Here is a 21,956-nt window from a genome sequence, read left to right as displayed (position 1 = left end):
ACTGGCATTGAGAGATCTGAACAGTTTGTTCAACACACCTTTTCAAACATACCATTAGTCATTCCATAACTAAATTACATGAGTAAATTTAACATCTAAAATAAAATTCAGGAAAGAAATATCTACCACTTCAAAAGGCACATTACACCATGTTTGTTGGAAGGCTAAGAGATATGCTTAACATAGTTATAAGGCTTCTACAACATGGGTACATGGCTGACAGAAACTCTTTCCTTTACAATATGCACACACAAAAAAATAACACTAACTGTACTGCTTTGTTCCATCATGTCAGGAAAACATAGAAAGAAAGAGAAATGTGTCTGTAGGGGAAAAGACAACATGCTTTTTTGATAACTTCCAGAGAAGCCTCCACTATGAGTTATATCATGTTTTGGAACTTACCATACTCATAAGAAATACAAGAAGAAATGTCAGTGTACCTAGACTAGCTAAACAGTAAAGGGAAGGAAAACTGCTGTAACAGACTGTAAGTTTTCATTTGTGTAATGTGTGAAATACTTTACATCAAACTACTAATGCCTGTAGGGATGATCACCTAAAACACAGTGCATACAAGTCTGCAATAAGACTTCATTTATACTAAAAAATTCAAACCTTTAAAATACTTTGAACACTCTTTTTGAATTACATGAACCAACCTATTCTTTTCCATTTTTATGCTGTGCATTTTCTACAATATTCTCATTAGTCATCATTTTTTACCATCTAATACTGTCTTTGAAAAGTTTTCATGCTGGATATGTAAGCTCAATGGGCTTTTCATGTAAAAAAAAATAAAAATAAATTTCCTTCTTTGATGCCAAGATGACATAGGTGAAATGGCGGTGAAATCCAAATAATCACCAAAAAGGGTTAAAATACAGTACTAAAAACTTACATGACATTTCCCTTTAAAATCTAGTGATTTTCAGCAAACAGCCAGTCACTCAAACTACTCAGGTAGAAACAGGGGATCCTGCTTTTCCCTCGTACACTTTCCTGTGCGATGGATGGGTCATTGTACAAGTTTGTACTCTGTTTTCTGTGCATTGCTGTGGATGACCGACCCATGTGGCTACCAGTATCTGTTTTGTCCTACCTAGATAGCTTTGTATAGCTCTGTGAACAAAAACTGAGACAACAGTTGATGCCTGAGCAAACCTCTCTTCCACTGTATGTGGAGGGCATCATCTTAGGCTGGGGCTCTTGGTGCAGGCCTGCTGGCTAACAATTGTATTTACTGAACATGACCCAAGGGTCAACCACAAATTCCTGCCTCTCTCATGTTGGGTCAAGGAGTTTAAAAGCTGTTGAAAGGAATGAGAACACAATTCTTAATTTTAAAAAAGAGGATGATCATTTGAGTAATGATCAACTAACAAACAAAGAAATGAAAGTATTACATTTGCTGAAAATAATAACACAAGGCAAGGCATGTCCATAAAAATACCTTTCTTGGATCTAAAAGTGGCCATGCAAATGTCCAGGAATGGCGTGAGTGTTGGGCCTGCATTAGCCAAGCATTGAGTCCACTTTTGGCCACAGGATCCCGGTAAAACTCCACCACTGCCTGCTCCACCTGCTCGGCTGACACCTCCATCTTACTGCTGTTGACAGGAGCAAAGAGTTAGCCATAAAAACAAAAAGGTCAAGCATATTACATCCCCCTACTTCCATTACGTTCTGCACATCATCGTCACAAAGACATGCACAGAATCAGCATTATATCCATGATACCAACTCTGATACCCTCTCTCATCTTAACCTTCCCTTTTAATGTGGACTGATGTATTCAACCCAAATTTCCTAACAGCAAACTCACGATAACGATAAGTTCATATTGTCATTTTTAAGTAGATGGTAAATTTGTACTTGTTTAAAAGTGATAATGTTTACAGTCTGTATATGTTTGCCTCTGGGAAGCACTGCACTGGAGTTGCCCAAATGGAGGCACCATTTATGCTGGGGAATAAACAAGATGAGCATCTGAGGATGATGGCTCTGAAGGTTAATGGGATTAGTAGTGCAAGTAAGAGGGAGCTTGTGGAGAATTTTAAAAGTTATAGTTTCGATGTGTTGGGGACTGTGGAAACCCATATCACTGGGCAGGGTTTATGGAATGAAAATGGAAGTGATGAATGCTTCCTTTTTAAGGTTCCACTTATGACATCTATCCCTCTTCACCTCAGCTTCAAAAAAGACCTCCTTACCCAAATCATTTAGCCCACTAAGAATATCTTGGTCATGATAAGATCCCCTTACATTTATAATTCTTAATGAAGGCAATCTACATATTTTCAGCATCTATTCACTGCCTAGACTTGCCAGTTCAGGCAAATTCTAGTCACACATTAAGCTATAAACTCTTTCAAACTTGTACATACACTTCTATAGCCCTTTGGCTGCTTGCCTCATCTATCATATTACACATATGGCTTGATTTTCACTGTCATTCAAAGAAACAACTACTCAGCTAGAGTGCTGTCATGTTTCTGGTAAGACTTTACTGAATATATTTCAACATTTTCACAGTAAGTAGATCTCACTTTTATGGTACATTAAGGAAGCAAAAACCTGCCTGTGTTCCTTACAAAGTGACAGTCAGTTGTTAGAAGACCAAAAGGAATCTAAAGTTATTTTGCTTTGAGATCATTTTTAATAAAAACTTTAAAACAGACTTAAACATTTCATTATATCTATCTATATCTTTGATGCCTACTCCCAAATGTAACTCCCTTGAAGGGGTGGCCACACCAGTATTCTCTATAACTAAAGAACTCGCAGTGCCACTTCTTAGCGGCACTGGAGTTTCACTGCCTCACCTTAGGCCACTCACAGGGGGCAACCCTACTGTAGTGTTTGCAGAGGCTCCCACCTAATGTTCCTACTGACAACTTCTACCTAATTCTCCCACCAAATATTCCTACCTACAACTTCTACATTTAGTACTTAGTGCTCACTGCCTAAATGCTACTACCTACTACTTCTAACTATTGCTCCTACCATCTTGCCAAAAGGCAGGGCTAGCACTTAGTGCTTGTCACAAGATAATGTAGTTACAAAATATGAGATGTGTGACTTAAGTGTTGTCAAGTGTTATGTATGACAAGGACAGAGAATATTTTTGTGGAGAGAATGGCAGTTGTCCATGTGTGAGTGAGCCAGAAAGAAAAGAGTTACTAACCCTCCCAGTAACCAGGCAAGTAGTGCTGATAATATACTTTTCTGGTCAATAGCTGCTTACTAACAACCACTACCTACATTTCGTTATCAAATGAAAAGGATTTTTCCTTGTCGCAACCACCACATTACATGTGTGGCTTGATTTTTCATTGTCATTCAAAAAAGAGCAACATAGCTGGAATGCTGCCATATTTCTGATAAATTTTTTACAAAAAATAACATACCTTAACATTTTCACGTTAAGGAGATATCACCCTTATCACACATTTAGAATGTGAAAACTTGCTGGTCCTTATGACAGTTGTCAGAAGACCAATAACAATCTTATGTTATTTAGCTTTGAGATTATTATAACAGAAAAACTTACAATAAACTCAAACATTTCATCTTTAAGTGAAAATGAGTATTTGAAAAGAAAAAAATTCAAATCTATCAATTCTGCAGAAAACTATTGTCATATGAATTTCAACCCTAATTTTTGGATGTCAATACTGTGTAACACTACTCTGTGAAAAACCATTCTACAGGAGTTGCCTGCAATGACAAGAAGTAAGCTACAGTGTAAAACTGACTTCAAACCCCACCAGACCACTGATTCCTAATGAGGCTGTTTGTGATAGTGGAAGTCCACAGAAGCTCATGAATTAATATGGTAGGAACAGAAAGACATACAGAATTTTCAAAGAGAAAGACCAGTAAACTTACTGTATAGCTAAGGAGGTTCAAGTAATGACTCGTGGATATGAAGCAAAATATCTATCAAGTCTATTCTTAAATGTATCTATGGTACTGCTTTCATCTACTCTTAATTGGTGAATCATTCTATATGTTAAGAATCCTATTGAAGAAAAAGTACTTCATCTCACTAGAATTTGTGGATTTAAAGCAAAATATCTATCAAGTCTATTCTTAAATGTATCTATGGTACTCCATTTAACTACTCTTAATAGGTAAGGTCATTCATATGTCAACAATCCTGTTGAAGAAAAAAGTACCTCGCCTTAAAATCAGACCAATCTATCTTAAAGTTGCTTGCTATATCTAGATTATTAAACCCTTTCATGACCTTTCATCCTTCTCTTCTCTTACCTAAATAAATCTAATTCATTCAGCAAGCTTTCATAGGATTTGTTTCTCTGGCTGTGTAACATCTTGGCATATCTTCTCTGTACTTTCTCCATTCTGTCCATGTGTTTTCTAAATTACAATTACCTACACTGAACACAATATTCAAGATGTGGAGACACCAGTGAGTTGTTCAGAGTGAGGATACTTTCCCTGAAACTTACATTTGACAGCCCTACCTATGAATCAAAAAATTTTGTTCATTTTGCAGGGCTTTACATTACCAAATACTATGAGAACTTTAGGTTATCAAATACTAAATATATTACAACCAATCTCAAGGCTTTAGATTACCCAATTATATCACAAACATGTCTTTGTTATGCTTTAGGTTACCAAATACTATTACGACCAAGTCTTTGCTTTAGGTTACCAGATACTATTACACCTTAGATTACCAAATACATCCAAGTCTTAGCTTTAGGTTACCAGATACTATCATATCCAAATCTTTTTCATCAATTACCCTTTGTAGCTAAACAGAAATCATCGCGTTAGCACAAGGAAACAGACGAAAAAATAGCCCAACCAACCCATATACACATGTATATACATAGATATCCACACATGCACATACACATACCTATACATTTCAACATATACATATATATACATGCAAAGACATATATACACATGTACATAATTCATACTTGCTGCCTTTATTCATTCCCGTCGCCACCCCACCAAACATGAAATAACAACCCCCTCACCCCGCATGCACGCGAGGTAGCGCTAGGAAAAGACAACAAAGGCGACATCTCTAGCATCAAAACCACAGCTCCCTTTCCACATCCAGGCCCCACAAAACTTTCCATGGTTTACCTCAGACGCTTCACATGCCCTGGTTCAATCCATTGACAGCACGTCGACTCCGGTATACCACGTCATTCTAATTCACCCTATTCCTTGCACGCCTTTCAACCTCCTGCATGTTCAGGCCCCGATCGCTCAAAATCTTTTTCACTCCATCTTTCCACCTCCAATTTGGTCTCCCACTCCTCCTCTGACACATATATCCTCTTGGTCAATCTTTCCTCACTCATTCTCTCCACGTGACCAAACCATTCCAAAACACCCTCTTATGCTCTCTCAACCACACTTTTTATTACCACATATATCTCTTACTCTTTCATTACTTACTCGATCAAACCACCTCACACCACATATTGACCTCAAACATCTCATTTCCAACACATCCACCCTCCTCCGCACAACTCTACCTACAGCTCATGCCTCGCAACCATACAACATCGTTGGAATCACTATTCCTTCAAACATACCCTTTTTGCTTTCCGAGATGATGTTCTCGACTTCCACACATTTTTCAACACTCCCAGAACTTTTGCCCCCTCCCCCACCCTGTGATTCACTTACGCTTCCATGGTTCCATCCGCAGCCAAATCCACTCCCAGATATCTAAAACACTTCATTTCCTCCAGTTTTTCTCCATTCAAACTTACCTCCCAATTGACTTGTCCCTCCACCCTATCGTACCTAATAACCTTGCTCTTATTCATATTTACTTTCAGCTTTCTACTTTCACACACTTTATCAAACTCAGTCACCAGCTTCTGCAGTTTCTCACACGAATCAGCCACTAGCGCTGTATTATCAGCAAACAACAACTGACTCACTTCCTAAGCCCTCTCACCCACAACAGACTGCATACTTGCACCTCTCTCCAAAACTCTTGCATTCACCTCCCTAACAACACCATCCATAAACAAATTAAACAACCATGGAGACATCATGCACCCATGCCGCAAACCAACATTCACTGAGAACCAATCACTTTCCTCTCTTCCTACACGTACACATGCCTTACATCCTCGATAAAAACTTTTCACTGCTTCTAGCAACTTTCCTCCCACACCATATATTCTTAATACCTTCCACAGAGCATCTCTATCAACTCTATCATATGCCTTTTCAAGACCCATAAATGCTACATACAAATCCATTTGCTTTTCTAAGTATTTCTCACATACATTCTTCAAAGCAAACACCTGATCCACACATCCTCTACCACTTCTGAAACCACACTACTCTTCCCCAATCTGATGCTCTGTAAATACTCTCACCCTCTCTATCAATACCCTCCCATAAAATCCCCAGGAATACTCAACAAATTTATACCTCTGTAATTTGAGCACTCACCTTTATCCCCTTTGCACCTTTGTACAATGGCACTATGCATGTATTCTGCCAATCCTCAGGAACCTCACCATGAGTCATACATACATTAAAAATCCTTACCAACCAGTGAACAACACAGTCACCCCCTTTCTCAAAAAATTCCACTGCAATACCATCCAAACCCACTGCTTTGCCGGATTTTCATCTTCCGTAAAGGTTTTACTACCTCTTCTCTGTTTACCAAATCATTCTCCCTAACCCTCTCACTTCGCACACCACCTTGACAAAAACACACTGTATCTTCCACTCTATCATCTAACACATTCAACAAACCTTCAAAATACTCACTTCATCTCCTCACATTACCACTACTTGTTATTAGCCCCCCTTCACCTAAAGTCTTAAGCACTTTATCTACCTCCTTCCAAAATATCTTTTTATTCTCCCTAAAATTTAATGATACTCTCTCACCCCAACTCTCATTTGCCCTCTTTTTCACCTCTTGCACCTTTGTCTTGACCTTCTGCTTCTTTCTTTTATACATCTCCCACTCATTTGCATTATTTCCCTGCAAAAACCGTCCAAATGCCTCTCTCTTATCTTTCGCTAATAATCTTACTTCTTCATCCCACCACTCACTATCCTTCCTAAACTGCCCGCCTCCCACGCTTCTCATGCCACAAGCATCTTTTGTGCAAGCCATCACTGCTTTCCAAAATACATCACATTCCTCCCCCACTCCCCTTATGTCCTTTGCTCTTACCTTTTTCCATTCTGTACTCAGTCTCTCCTGGTACTTCCTCACACAAGTCTCCTTCCCAAGCTCACTTACTCTCACCACTCTCTTCATCCCAACATTCTCTCTTCTTTTATGAAAACCTCTACAAATCTTCACCTTCGCCTCAAGATAATGATCAGACATCCCCCCAGTTGCACCTCTCAGTACATTAACATCCAAAAGTCTCTCTTTCGCGTGCCTATCAATAAACACATAATCCAATAATGCTCTCTGGCCATCTCTCCTACTTACATATGTATACTTATGTATATCTCTTTTTAAACCAGGTATTCCCAATCACCAGTCCTTTTTCAGCACACAAATGTACAAGCTCTTCACCATTTCCATTTACAACACTGAACACCCCATGTATACCAATTATTCCCTCAACTGCCACATTACTCACCTTTGCATTCACATCACCCATTACTATAACCCGGTCTCGAACATCAAAACTACTAACACACTCACTCAGCTGCTCCCAAACCACTTGTCTCTCATGATCTTTCTTCTCATGCCCAGGTGAATATGCACCAATAATCACCCATCTCTCTCCATCCACTTTCAGTTTTACCCATATCAATCTAGAGTTTACTTTCTTACACTCTTTCACATACTCCCGCCACTCCTGTTTCAGAAGTAGTGCTACTCCTTCTCTTGTTCTTGTCCTCTCACCAACCCCTGACTTTACTCCCAAGACATTCCCAAACCACTCTTCCCCTTTACCCTTGAGCTTCGTTTTACTCAGAGCCAAAATGTCCAGGTTCCTTTCCTCAAACATATTACCTATCTCTCCTTTTTTCTCATCTTGATTACATCCACACACATTTAGACACCCCAATCTGAGCCCTCTTCTGTTTCCCCTTTTAGAAAGTTAAAATACATCCCCTTTAGTCGCCTTCTACAACACGTGAGGAATGAGTGGGAAGTATTCTTTCTCCCCTATCCCCAGGGATTTTCATTACCAATATGTAAAATTTTGCACTTATCAATACTAAAATTCATTTGCCAGCTGTTAGCCCAACCCATCTGTTTGAAGCTGCAACCGTTCAGTTTCTGTTATAGATAAATTCCCAAATTATTATCATGAAGTTGATATGTTACAGTGAAGTCCATTATCAATATCATTAATATATATTAAAAAAAGAGAACCAATCCCAAGACTGACTCCTGTGGCACACCACTTCTTACATCCAACCATTCAGAAGCTTGACCATTAATTACTACTCTGTTTACCATCAAAGTGCAACCGTATCTATTCCATGTGACTTAAATTTTGTTAGTAACCTGTGATATGGAACTTTACCAAGTGTTTTCTTGAAAATCTAAATAAATGGCATCAACTGCTTTACCTACATCATGCATGTTGATATTTCATAAAAGAAATCATGCAGATGTCAATTTTATTGGAAATGTTTTATAATCTTATATGATTGGTAGTTTCTGTAAGTTTCCCAACTACAGACATTAAGCGAAATGGGCAATAATTTCCAAGCAATGCTTCATCATCTATTTCCAGAATGAATTCTGTTGAGCTAATGAAAGCAAATGAGGAGGAAGACTAAGATGGAAAATAAAACATCATGGCAGATGCACTGTCAAGGAATATAGCACCAATAACTCAGTATCCTGCCTTAGATATAGAGGAGCTAAGGGAGGAGCAATAGAATGACCCAGTCTGGTCACAGGTGATAAAGTATTTATGTAAGGAGACAACCAACTTGACAATTAAACCCCCTGTTCTGATTATGGAATTTCTCTTACACGATGAAATACTGTATAGGGAAGTAAAACTACGAACACCTACTTATACCGTTCTACAGTTAGTTATACCAACTATCTTAGTACCTGAGATGTTAGTCACGAAGCATGATATACCCCAAGCAGCTCATCTGGGTACAGATATATGCATTATGTAGACTCGTTTAAGTACTTTTGGCTTAAGATGGCAAAGCAAAGTACATTGACAAATGCTCCATATGTAACAAGTATAAAAGGCAATGTAATTGTACCTAATCCAGTTTTGCTATAACCCGAGGTCATGGAACCATGGGAGAGAGTTTCTATGGATGCACTGTCAAGATTGTCAGAATCATCAAGGAAACAGATACTTGCATGTTGTGATAGATGCATTTACTCAGCACTGTGAACTAGTTCCATTACCAAACAAAACTGCTAAAACTATTGTTAAGGTGCTTAAAGAAAGCATCTTGGGTCGCCACAGTGCATCAAGAGTTCTAATTACAGATAATGGAGGAAAACCTAACAATAAACTCATGGAAGAATCATGTGTAAAGTATAACATAAGGGAGACTAACACTGCCTCTCTTCACCCAACATTAAATGGATTAGCCGAGAGGCTGAATCATAAGGTGTTAGAAACTCTTAAGAGTAACTACTGATTTTCAAAATATTCATTGGGATGAATCTCTGATGTACAAAGTGCCATTAATGCTTCGTATTATTCCACTATATGTGACACCCCATTTTACATGTTATATGGGTATGACAAGAGATATCTGTATGACCTGTTGATGTCTAAGCTACAGACAGTGTATGATGGTGAATACATGTCTGTGTATATGTTGATATGTATATGTGCATGTACAGTAATGAATAAAGGCAGCAACTATGAATTATTCATTTATTATAATTTGTCGCTGTCTTCCGCATGCGAGGTGGCGCAAGGAAACAGACGAAAGAATGGCCCAACCCACCCACATACACATGTATATACATACACGTCCACACACGCACATATACATACCTATACATCTCAACATATACATACATATATACGCACACAGACATATATACACATGTACATAATTCATACTGTCTGCCCTTATTCATTCCCGTCGCCAACCTGCCACACATGAAATGACAACCCCCTCCCCAAGCATGTGCGCGAAGTAGCGCTAGTAAAAGACAACAAAGGCCACATTTGTTCACACTCAGTCTCCAGCTGTCATGTATAATGCACCAAAACCACAGCTCCCTTTCCACATCCAGGCTTCACACAACTTTCCAAGGTTTACCCCAGACCCTTCACATGCCCTGGTTCAATCCACTGACAGCACGTCGACCCCGGTATACCACATCATTCCAATTCACTCTATTCCTTGCACGCCTTTCACCCTCCTGCATGTTCAGGCCCCGATCACTCAAAATCTTTTTCACTCCATCTTTCCACTTCAATTTGGTCTCCCACTTCTCCTCATTCCCTCCACCTTTGACACATCTATCCCCTTTGTCAATCTTTCCTCACTCATTCTCTCCACATGACCAAACCATTTCAAAACACCCTCTTCTGCTCTCTCAACCACACTCTTTTTATTACCACACATCTCTCTAACCCTTTCATTACTTACTTGATCAAACCACCTCACACCACATATTGTCCTCAAACATCTCATTTCCAGCACATCCATCCTCCTCTGCACAACTCTATCTGTATTAATATTATTATTGTTATTACTACTATTATCATACTTAATTGCCGTCTTCCACATTAGCAAGGTAGTGCAAGGAAACAGATGAAATGGCCCAACCCACCCACATACAGATGTATATACATAAACGCCCACATGCGCAAATATACATACCTATACATTTCAACATATACATACACAGACATATAAACACATGCATGTATTCATACCTGCTGCCATCATCCATTCCCGTTGCTACGCTACTCCACGTGAAATGGCACCCCCTCCCCCTGCGTGTGCACATGGTAGCACTGGGAAAAGACAACAAAGGCCACATTCATTCACATTCAGTCTCTAGCTGTCATGTGTAATGCACCGAAACCACAGCTCCCTTTCCACAACCAGGCCCCACATGCCGATTCAATCCACTGACAGCACGTCGAACCCGATATACTACATCATTCCAATTCACTCTATTCCTTGCACACCTTTCACCTCCTGTATGTTCAGGCCCCGATCGCTCAAAATCTTTTTCACTCCATCCTTCCACCTCCAATTTGGTCTCCCACTTCATATTCCCTCCACCTCTGAAACATATATCCTCTTTTGTCAATCTTTCCTCACTCATTCTGTCCATGTGACCAATCCATTTCAATACACCCTCTTCTGCTCTCTCAACCACACTTTTTATTACCACACATCTTTCTTACCCTTTCCACCCACATACAGATGTATATACACATAAACGTAACATACGCAAATATCATACCTATACATCTTCAACTTTATACCATACAGCAGTCAATATACCCACATGCAGTAATTCATTATCCTGCTGCTTCATCTATTACCATCCCTTTTACCATCTTTCCACGTAAATGGCACCCTCCTCCCGCCTGCCTCGACACATGTAACACTGGAAAAACCACAACAGGCCACAAACATTCACATTTCGTCTCTCAAGCTTATCATGTTGTTAATGCACACCAACCACAAGTCTCACCCATTTCCAGCACATCCAGGCCCCTGCGAATCAATCCACTGAACCAGAAACTGTCGAACCCATATCTTAACATACATTCCAATTCACTCACTCATTTTCCTATTTGCACACCTTTCCACCCCTAGTATGTTCAGGCCACCGAATCCTCAAAATCTTATTTCCCATTTCTCCATCAACTTCACCTCCCAATTTTGTACCTCAACCACTTCCTACATTTGTTATATATAATCACTGTTTCCTGCATTAGCGAGGTAGCGCTAGGAAACACATGAAGAATGGCCCATCCATTCATATATATATACATATACATATATATATATATATATATATATATATATATATATATATATATATATATATATGTACATGTGTATGGGGGGGGGGGGTGGGCCATTTCTTTCGTCTGTTTCCTTGCGCTACCTCGCAAACGCGGGAGACAGCGACGAGGTAAAAAAAAAAAAAAAAAAAAAAAAATATATATATATATATATATATATATTTTTTTGCTTTGTCGCTGTCTCCCACGTTTGCGAGGTAGCGCAAGGAAACAGACGAAAGAAATGGCCCAACCCACCCCCATACACATGTATATACATACGTCCACACACGCAAATATACATACCTACACAACTCTCCATGGTTTACCCCAGACGCTTCACATGCCTTGATTCAATCCACTGACAGCACGTCAACCCCGGTATACCACATCGCTCCAATTCACTCTATTCCTTGCCCTCCTTTCACCCTCCTGCATGTTCAGGCCCCGATCACACAAAATCTTTTTCACTCCATCCTTCCACCTCCAATTTGGTCTCCCTCTTCTCCTCGTTCCCTCCACCTCCGACACATATATCCTCTTGGTCAATATTTCCTCACTCATTCTCTCCATGTGCCCAAACCATTTCAAAACACCCTCTTCTGCTCTCTCAACCACGCTCTTTTTATTTCCACACATCTCTCTTACCCTTACGTTACTTACTCGATCAAACCACCTCACACCACACATTGTCCTCAAACATCTCATTTCCAGCACATCCATCCTCCTGCGAACAACTCTATCCATAGCCCACGCCTCGCAACCATACAACATTGTTGGAACCACTATTCCTTCAAACATACCCATTTTTGCTTTCCGAGATAATGTTCTCGACTTCCACACATTCTTCAAGGCTCCCAGGATTTTCGCCCCCTCCCCCACCCTATGATCCACTTCCGCTTCCATGGTTCCATCCGCTGACAGATCCACTCCCAGATATCTAAAACACTTCACTTCCTCCAGTTTTTCTCCATTCAGACTCACCTCCCAATTGACTTGACCCTCAACCTTACTGTACCTAATAACCTTGCTCTTATTCACATTTACATACATAATTGCCCATATACATACACACACACACACAGACATTTACATACATATGCATGTACATATTCATACTTGCTTGCCTTCATCCATTCCTGGCACTACCCCGCCTCACAGGAAACAGCATCGATATCCCCACTTCAGCGAGGTAGTGCCAGGGAAACTGACAAAAAAGGCAACATTCATTCGTACTCAGTCTCTAGTTGCCATGTGTAATGCACCAAAACCACAGCTACCTATTCACATCCAGGTTCCACAGACCTGAGATGGCCTTGATTTGGACCTTCACTTGCCTGTGTCATCTCAAGTACCATATAAAAGTAAAGACTGTCTTAATCTACTCTTCATACACTACAAGTATCATTGTGAAACTATATCATTCATATTCAAAAGGTAATGAGAAGAGAGGGGCTAAACTACCGGCAGTTACTTTCAGTGGGACAGTTCTGTGAAGATACAAACATACCCAAGCCTCCATAGTGTACTGGTCAGCAAACTGCTAATCTAACAGCTCTGTGTTCACATCTCAGACAGGGAAATTGGCTGTGATTCAACCCAGCTGTTCATCCTTCCCTGTCAGGCTGGTCAAAAAATAAGTACCCACCATAAGCTGGTGTGTATGTGTGTGTATAAAAAAAAATAAGATGCTATACAGATGGGGCACCACAGAAGTAACACTCTCTTCCCATAGACAACAAACAGTAATTATTATCAATAACAGCCCAAACCTTCCAGCAAGTGAATGATAGCATGACCAAAACAGTATTAAAAAGAAAAAAAAGTAAAACAAATCTGGATGCTGGGTGAAGTTAGGGTTAGGTTTTCATATACTGTTAACTAATACAAGTGTTTTACTCACTTCTAACTCACCATTTCCCTGATCTTCATAGCCCTCCACACTATCACTTATCTACAACACAACCATCAATTTACTGGTATATCACCACCAATGGATCAGTCAGCATTTTGCGATGTTAATCACTTTTCTTAACCCACTTTATTACTGAATATAATGAGTTTCCTACATAAGAATAACTTTTATAATCAGAAACTCACACACCATACAAATGTGATATCTCATGACCAAAACCCCCTAGCCTCCTGACCCTTCCCTATATCAATGAAAGAAATCATGAAACTCTCCTAACTTATGGTAAGAATAAGTTACAAAACCAATAATGAAGTGGAGCAAGGACAATAAACAATATTGGCTTAATAACATTTGATCAACCTGCACTATTACATCAGAAATATCACCGTATCTACCTTTACTGGATTACTTAATGTCATATCATACCAACACTTTTCTAAACCACTGCTACTGAGTTAAAAGTTCATTCATAAGTTTTTCTTTCACCTTAATCAGTTCCTCTCGTAGTGCTGTATGCACCCACCCAAAAAAAAAAAAAAATAATAAGAATAAAAAGGTAACATGTTGCTTTAGCCCTGCTGCCTTATTTAATTGCATAATCTAGATCTATATATAACTATGAAATTAAGATCAGGGAGCACACTTACTGTCTTTTTTTTCCAAGACTTCAAAGTTAATGGTGGGCAGTGATATTAGGGTGTATATAAAGTTAGGGTAACATACCACTAAGTAAAACACCCAGAATTCACACTAAGTAAAACACCTATAATTCAGAACCTAAGGAAATCTCACCCACTTTCCCCTAATCACAAAAATTTCCTTGATGTCAATGTTATGTGAAAACAGTGTGATTGTTATGGTCACTTGTCTAAACTTTTTAAGCTGTGAGCGCTCACTTCTTCCCAGTGCAAACAACCAGTTCAGCAATGATTAGTATATTTCAACTAAAATATTGAAAATTATGGTAAACAAAACTCCTAAGCAAAGCTAGATGAGCTTTGTCTATATTTTGTTGATTTCTCTGAATGTCTTACCTGCTGTAGCTAATGCTATGGTACATGAAACTAACTGACCCATTTCCTTGATTTTCACAGCCCTCCTTACATTCAACTTATCTATCATCTCAAGACAAAAAAATTATTCCCATCATACTCTCCATAATAAACCTTAATATCCAAAAAAACATTCTGCAAAATATACAATAATCAATATGGCAGTGGAACTAAGAAACTAAGTTACGTAAATCAGGATGAAACAATAACTATCACCAAGCCTAATCTTCATTTTAGTAGTTCTATTCAAAACATACAAGAAACCCATGATTTCAGCACTGTGATAACTGCCAAAAAATGTGAATATTGCAAACATCAAAATAAAGCTAGAGGCTCCCTTCACATGGTGTTATTCTAATCAGGTCCCAAGCAACGCAACGCATTAGTACTAGTTTACTTCTACTATACATCTTGCTTGCTAGAATTTAGGTGAGATTTTCAAGGTTTCAATTTATATGTATTTTATCTACTTTACTGCTAATCAACATACTTCAACTTCTTTACTGTTAATCATCCCCAAGCTTTCTCCTGACCTTCAGAGACCTCCATATTATCACTAATTATTACAAGACAAAATATCCAAAATAACAAAGCACCATTCTAAACCACTTCTAGAGTTTATCGAGTACACTGCTATGCACTTTTCCAAATACATTAGTTATTTCCCTGCCTAAAATAAAAGTTTACTGATATCTATTATATTTGCTGAAATATATAATGTAATTTCATCAGTAACAGTAAAGTTTCAGTTTATGAGCACCAAAGGAATATCTTAAGGATTTGGAGGGAACACTTATCACTCAATTTCTTATACTTAGCTTATGTTATTTAGACTAGGAACTTGAATTGTAGCAATAGTTTTGACCCTTCTGTTTTGGATATCATAGTGGGGACACTTAACATAATCTGGAAAAATGTGAGGACGAATGTAAAAACTTCCAGAAATCAACAGAATCTATGAAACCTCACCTGACTTACCCCCAGCAAACTATACTTACTGTATCTTCAATGTTATTATGGGAAAACGTGAATGCAACAATGTTTCCATTCAAGAGTTGTGAAGTTTGTCTAATTAGTGTATTAGGTGACTGGCGTGTTTGCTTCCTCCAACTGCATGCAACCATTATGTCAGAAGTGAGGGCAATGTCTTTGGTATACATTATCTATAATACTAAATATTAGGTCAATCTCAGTCCCCAGGTAAAAGTAGGTAAGTTTTCTTAAGTTCTGTAGAATTATACTAATGATTCACTTACTTTAATCTCATTTCAGCTCATCATCTTGTCTTTCAATCACTTCCAGTATAACAAGAATCACAATTCCCATCTAAATCATTTCCAGTAAGTTCCTTATGGAACAATGATATGAATTCCATTCAAATCCAGAATTACTTCTAATATGTCCCTAAACTAGCACTCACTTTTTTCATCAATAGCAGTAAATAAAGGCATACCCATAAATAAGTAAACTGATTTAACACTGTCTCACTGGGGAAGTTTGTCATTGCATAAATTGTTAATAAGAGTAAACTGCCATCTTAAGCAATTCAATCTAAAGGGAGCTTTTTACAGCTTACATTCTCTTTCTAATTTTCTAAATTCTTTTGTCAACAATAATGGGGTACCTTGGCAATGCCTTTGCAAATTGTAACAAACACCGTTCAGCCAAATTCTTTAAAGTACTGACAGCATGAGTCAACAATTTCAAACAAATATGAAGCTAATTTATATTAGTAATGGCTATTAAAGACTCAATATACCCAACAGGTACACATGACCATAATTCTCCAGAATAACAATGCGGTAAAATGAGGTACTGAATGTAACAACTTTATGATGGTCTTTAGTCTTGATGACAATATGACAGCACAAACTAATCTTGCCATTATCCTTCCAAGAATCATTGTATACCATTCCACAAAGATCAAGTGATTTATCAAAAAGGCAAGCTTGTCAAAAAGAGTACTCTTCTGCCAAGTGCACACATCGTAATGCTGAAGAAACCGCTCTGCTCAAGCTTGCTCAGGAGGGGGTCCAACCGATCTGTCGGTAATACATCACTTTCAACCAAGAATTACCATTACCAACTAGTCATATTCAACATTTCTGCACGTTGTCTTGGCTGTCTGTGTGTTGACACTAGTATACAGGTCAAAACCAATTATCTTTAACTCACAAAATGCTTATTCCATCCCGGCCGCTGTTTCTGTTTACTTTCTTCGATGCTGCTCATGGAATAACTGGTTTGATGGTTCTTTTCTAACTTACGTTAATGCTTTTATCGACTATATTTCTGTAACCACGTAACTCATTTCAGTTTTATTATGTTATACCACTCAATTCAGGACGTACGCGTATATGCTGAACTCAAAATGGTCATACAAGTAATTATCATATATATTAGATGTCAAAGTACCACCTGTGAACTCGACCTGAGGATTAGCATCCAGCGATGGCGTGAAATACACTTTAAATCCGCTTAAAAGGTTTAGTGTTTCAACAGACTGAAAGGGGCCCCATTGTGCTTTGGTGAGATACCTACCCTTCCCCTCTGGATCATTAAACAGGTTCATAAGTGTGACGGGATCAATAAGAATTAAATACTCATAAAATATGATTACACATAGCCTTATTTGCGTAATTTCTTAAACTTGGCAGATTTACGTTGGCGGTGACCAAGGTTGGTATTTCGCAACACTAATGCATGTAATGAATAACTGAAAGTTTAGGAAGGGTCAGGAGCAGCGAAACTGCGTTTGTATCCTATTTCACATAATTAATTTGATACTAATCAGGTACGTCCAGTGGTTTCGCCAGGATAGAGAGAGCACTTAAGAGGTGAACTTATGGTGAGGTGATGAGGATGGCTCAGAAAAGGTCCGAGAAGGAAACTGGGAGAATGAGGGAGGTGATGAGGGTCACAGGGTGGACTGGCGAGTGGGGGAGGCTAATGAGGATGATTGGCGGGTGAGGGAAGTGATGAGGGTGGACCGGCGCGCTGGGAGAGTCCTAACAAGGGGCTGGCGGGTGAGGTAGACCATGAGGCCGGACTGGCGGGTGAAGCAGACCATGAGGCCAGACTGGTAGGTGAGAGAGGCCATGAAGAAGGACTGGTGGGTAAAAAATCAAGCACATGAGGCCAGACTAGTAGATGAGGGAAGCCGTGAAGACAGACTGGCGGGTGAGGGAGGTCCTGGAGGCGGACAGGCGGGTGAGGGAGGACATGAAGTCTGAGTGGCAGGTGAGGGAGGCTATGAGGCCAACTGGCGAAAGAGGGAGGCCAGACTGGCGGATGTGGCAGGACATGCGACTGACTGGCGGGTGAGGGAGGCCACGAGGCCAAACCGAGGAATGAGGAAGGAAATGAGACTGGACTGGAAGGTTAAGGAAGCATGGGGGTAGACTGGCGGGTGAGGCATGACTTGAGGCCGCACTGGTGGTTGAGGTAGGCCATGAGTGAGGACTGGCGGATGAGGTAAAACACGAGGACGAGTGAAGAGGACCAATAGGGAGGTTTGGCGATAGAGGAATGTGAATGAGAGATGGAGCGGATGAGTGAGGGAGGTGGTGTGGATGAATGAGGGAGGTGGATGATGGAGGGGTAAGGGAGGAGGATAAAATGTGTGGATAGGGTAGAAAGGTGAAAATAGATGGAGTGGATGGGAGAGGGTGATGGATTGGATGGATGAGGGAGGTGGATTTGATGGACGGAGGTGGTGTGAATGGGTGAGGGAGGTGGATTGGATGGACGGAGGTGGATGAGAGGTGGTGTGGATGGGTGAAGTAGGTGAATGAAACGTGGGGTGGATGAATGAGGAAGGTGGATGATTGAGGGAGATGCATAAGAGGGGCAGGGAAGGTGGATGAGCGATGGTATGGACAGAAAGGGAGGTGGATGAGACGTGGGCTGGATGGTTGAGGTTAGTGGATGGGTGAATGTGGATGACAGGTGGTAATGACACTGAAGGAAGGTGGATAAGAGGTGGTGTGGATGACTGAGAGAGATGCATTAGAGGTGGTGGGGATATGGAAGTGAGGTGGATGAGGTGGTGTGGATGGGTAGGGAGGTGGATGAGGTGGTGTGGATGGGTGGAGAGGTGGATGAGAGGTGGTGTGGATGGGTGAGGGAGGTGAATGAGAGGTGGTGTGGACGGAGGAGGAAGGTGGATGAGAGGTGGTGTGGTTTAGGTGAGGGAGGTAGATGAGTGGTGGTGTGAACCGGTGTGGGAGGTGGATGAGAGGTGGTGTGGATGGGAGGGTGGTGGATGAGAATGGGTGTGGACGGGTGAGGATGGTGGATGGGAAATGGTATGGGAGGTGGATGACAGGTGGCGTGGATGAGCAAGAAAGGTGGATAAGAGGCGGTGTGACTGGGTGAAGTTATGGAATGTGAGGTGGCGTGGACGGATGATGGAAGAGGGTGAGAGGTGATGAATGGGTGACGGAGGTGGATGAGAAGTGTGGGCGAATGAAGGAGGTGGATGACAGGAAATAGGAATGAGTGATGGAGGTGGATGAGAGCTGATGGATGGGTGAGATGTGATGGACAGGAGAGAATGGCACCAATCAGAAATGTAAAGTTGAGAGTATATGGGACATAATTGTACTGATGGCCTCTCTCTCTCTCTCTCTCTCTCTCTCTCTCTCTCTCTCTCTCTCTCTCTCTCTCTCTCTCTCAAGATCAATACATATTCATCACATTATCTTTTTCTTTCTTTTTTTTTTTCTATTTCGCCACACATTATGTTTCTTCAGATACTGCGTGAAGTGAATGATCTATTTTGATTTTCACTTTACACTTGAAATACATGAGACATTTCGGGCACATGAACACCGCCCATATTCAGGCAAATTGAATAAAAATTATGCAACACAATGTATAAGGAACCAAACAGCAACTGACCACAAGATGAAGCGTTATAAAAGAGAGCGGCAATGTAGGTAATACCTTGATCGAGGGATCAAGTTCCCGCCAAGTCCGTGCGTGGCAGTGCGATCGGCAGGGTCCTCCTGTTAGGGTGCCCATCCATAACTTCTCACGAATATCAGGAATTGAGTGAAAACGAACATGGGACGTTTCATTCACACTTTCTCTAATGAAGCAATACATGTGATGAGAAAATCTGAAAACAACACCCATCACTAATAACCATCATCCATCGGTAATACCCGGTCTCATACATCAAAATTGCTGATACTCACTCAGCTGCTCCCAAAACATTTGCCTCTCATGAGCAGGTGCGTAAGCACCAATAATCACCCATCTCTCGCCATTCACGCTCAACTTTACTTACATCAATCTAGAAAAACTCCTGCTTCAGGATTGGTGTTTTCTTCTTCCATAGCTCTCGTCCTCTCACCAGCTCCTGGCTTTACTCCTGAGACACCTCCAAACCACTGTCCCCTATTACCTTTAAGCTTCGTTTCACACAGAGCCAGAACATCCAGGTTACTTTCCTCAAGCACACTACTTATCTCTCTTCTCATGTTGGTTACATCCACGCACATTTTGACACCCCAGTTTGAGCCTCCGAGGAGGATGAGCACCCCCCGCTTGGCTCCTTCTCTTTCGTCTTTAAGTAACTGAAATGCAACAAATGGGGGGGGGGGTCCAGAACTCCCCCATTTAGTTACTTTCGACAATACGCAAGGATTAAGGAAGTAAAATTCTTTCTACCCTACCCCAGTATACATACATACATACATACATACATACATACATACATATATATACATACATATATATATATGAAGTCTGTTGGGGATGAGAGAGCTTGGAAGTGAGTCAGTTGTTGTTCGCTGATGATACAGCGCTGGTGGCTGATTCATGTGAGAAACTGCAGAAGCTGGTGACTGAGTTTGGAAAAGTGTGTGGAAGAAGAAAGTTAAGAGTAAATGTGAATAAGAGCAAGGTTATTAGGTACAGCAGGGTTGAGGGTCAAGTCAATTGGGAGGTGAGTTTGAATGGAGAAAAACTGGAGGAAGTGAAGTGTTTTAGATATCTGGGAGTGGATCTGGCAGCGGATGGAACCATGGAAGCGGAAGTGGATCATACGGTGGGGGAGGGGGCGAAAATCCTGGGGGCCTTGAAGAATGTGTGGAAGTCGAGAACATTATCTCGGAAAGCAAAAATGGGTATGTTTGAAGGAATAGTGGTTCCAACAATGTTGTATGGTTGCGAGGCGTGGGCTATGGATAGAGTTGTGCGCAGGAGGATGGATGTGCTGGAAATGAGATGTTTGAGGACAATGTGTGGTGTGAGGTGGTTTGATCGAGTGAGTAACGTAAGGGTAAGAGAGATGTGTGGAAATAAAAAGAGCGTGGTTGAGAGAGCAGAAGAGGGTGTTTTGAAGTGGTTTGGGCACATGGAGAGGATGAGTGAGGAAAGATTGACCTAGAGGATATATGTGTCGGAGGTGGAGGGAACAAGGAGAAGAGGGAGACCAAATTGGAGGTGGAAAGATGGAGTGAAAAAGATTTTGTGTGATCGGGGCCTGAACATGCAGGAGGGTGAAAGGAGGGCAAGGAATAGAGTGAATTGGAGCGATGTGGTATACCGGGGTTGACGTGCTGTCAGTGGACTGAAGCAGGGCATGTGAAGCGTCTGGGGTAAACCATGGAAAGCTGTGTAGGTATGTATATTTGCGTGTGTGGACGTATGTATATACATGTGTATGGGGGGGGGGGTTGGGCCATTTCTTTCGTCTGTTTCCTTGCGCTACCTCGCAAACGCGGGAGACAGCGACAAAGTATAATAAAATATAAAATATATATATATATATATATATATATATATATATATATATATATATATATATATATATATATATTGGAGGACAATATGTGGTGTGAGGTGGTTTGATCGAGTAAGTAATGTAAGGGTAAGAGAGATGTGTGGAAATAAAAAGAGCGTGGTTGAGAGAGCAGAAGAGGGTGTTTTGAAATGGTTCGGGCACATGGAGAGAATGAGTGAGGAAAGATTGACCAAGAGGATATATGTGTCGGAGGTGGAGGG

The 21,956-nt window shown here is 40.5% G+C and overlaps 1 protein-coding gene across 3 annotated transcripts in view; it reads right to left on the bottom strand.

The window, feature by feature from the left end:
- The window catches only part of cdm (importin-13-like protein cdm), a 312,820-nt gene that overhangs the window by 203,048 nt on the left and 87,816 nt on the right, over positions 1–21,956 (bottom strand). Inside the window, exons 1-2 of one of the 3 annotated variants that reach the window (XM_071662684.1) lie at positions 17,118–17,243; positions 1,454–1,610 (exon numbers count right to left, since the gene is read on the bottom strand). In XM_071662684.1, the coding sequence (XP_071518785.1) occupies positions 1,454–1,603 (150 nt within the window). In that variant the 5' untranslated portion in view covers positions 1,604–1,610; positions 17,118–17,243. Of the gene's footprint in view, positions 1–1,453; positions 1,611–17,117; positions 17,244–21,956 lie in introns of those variants that run through there. The other 2 variants (XM_071662703.1, XM_071662694.1) reach the window with 2 other exon arrangements.

Source organism: Panulirus ornatus, chromosome 1, assembly GCF_036320965.1.
Source record: "Panulirus ornatus isolate Po-2019 chromosome 1, ASM3632096v1, whole genome shotgun sequence".
Lineage (NCBI taxonomy): Eukaryota > Metazoa > Arthropoda > Malacostraca > Decapoda > Palinuridae > Panulirus > Panulirus ornatus.
This window is presented reverse-complemented; position numbering and strand designations above follow the sequence as displayed.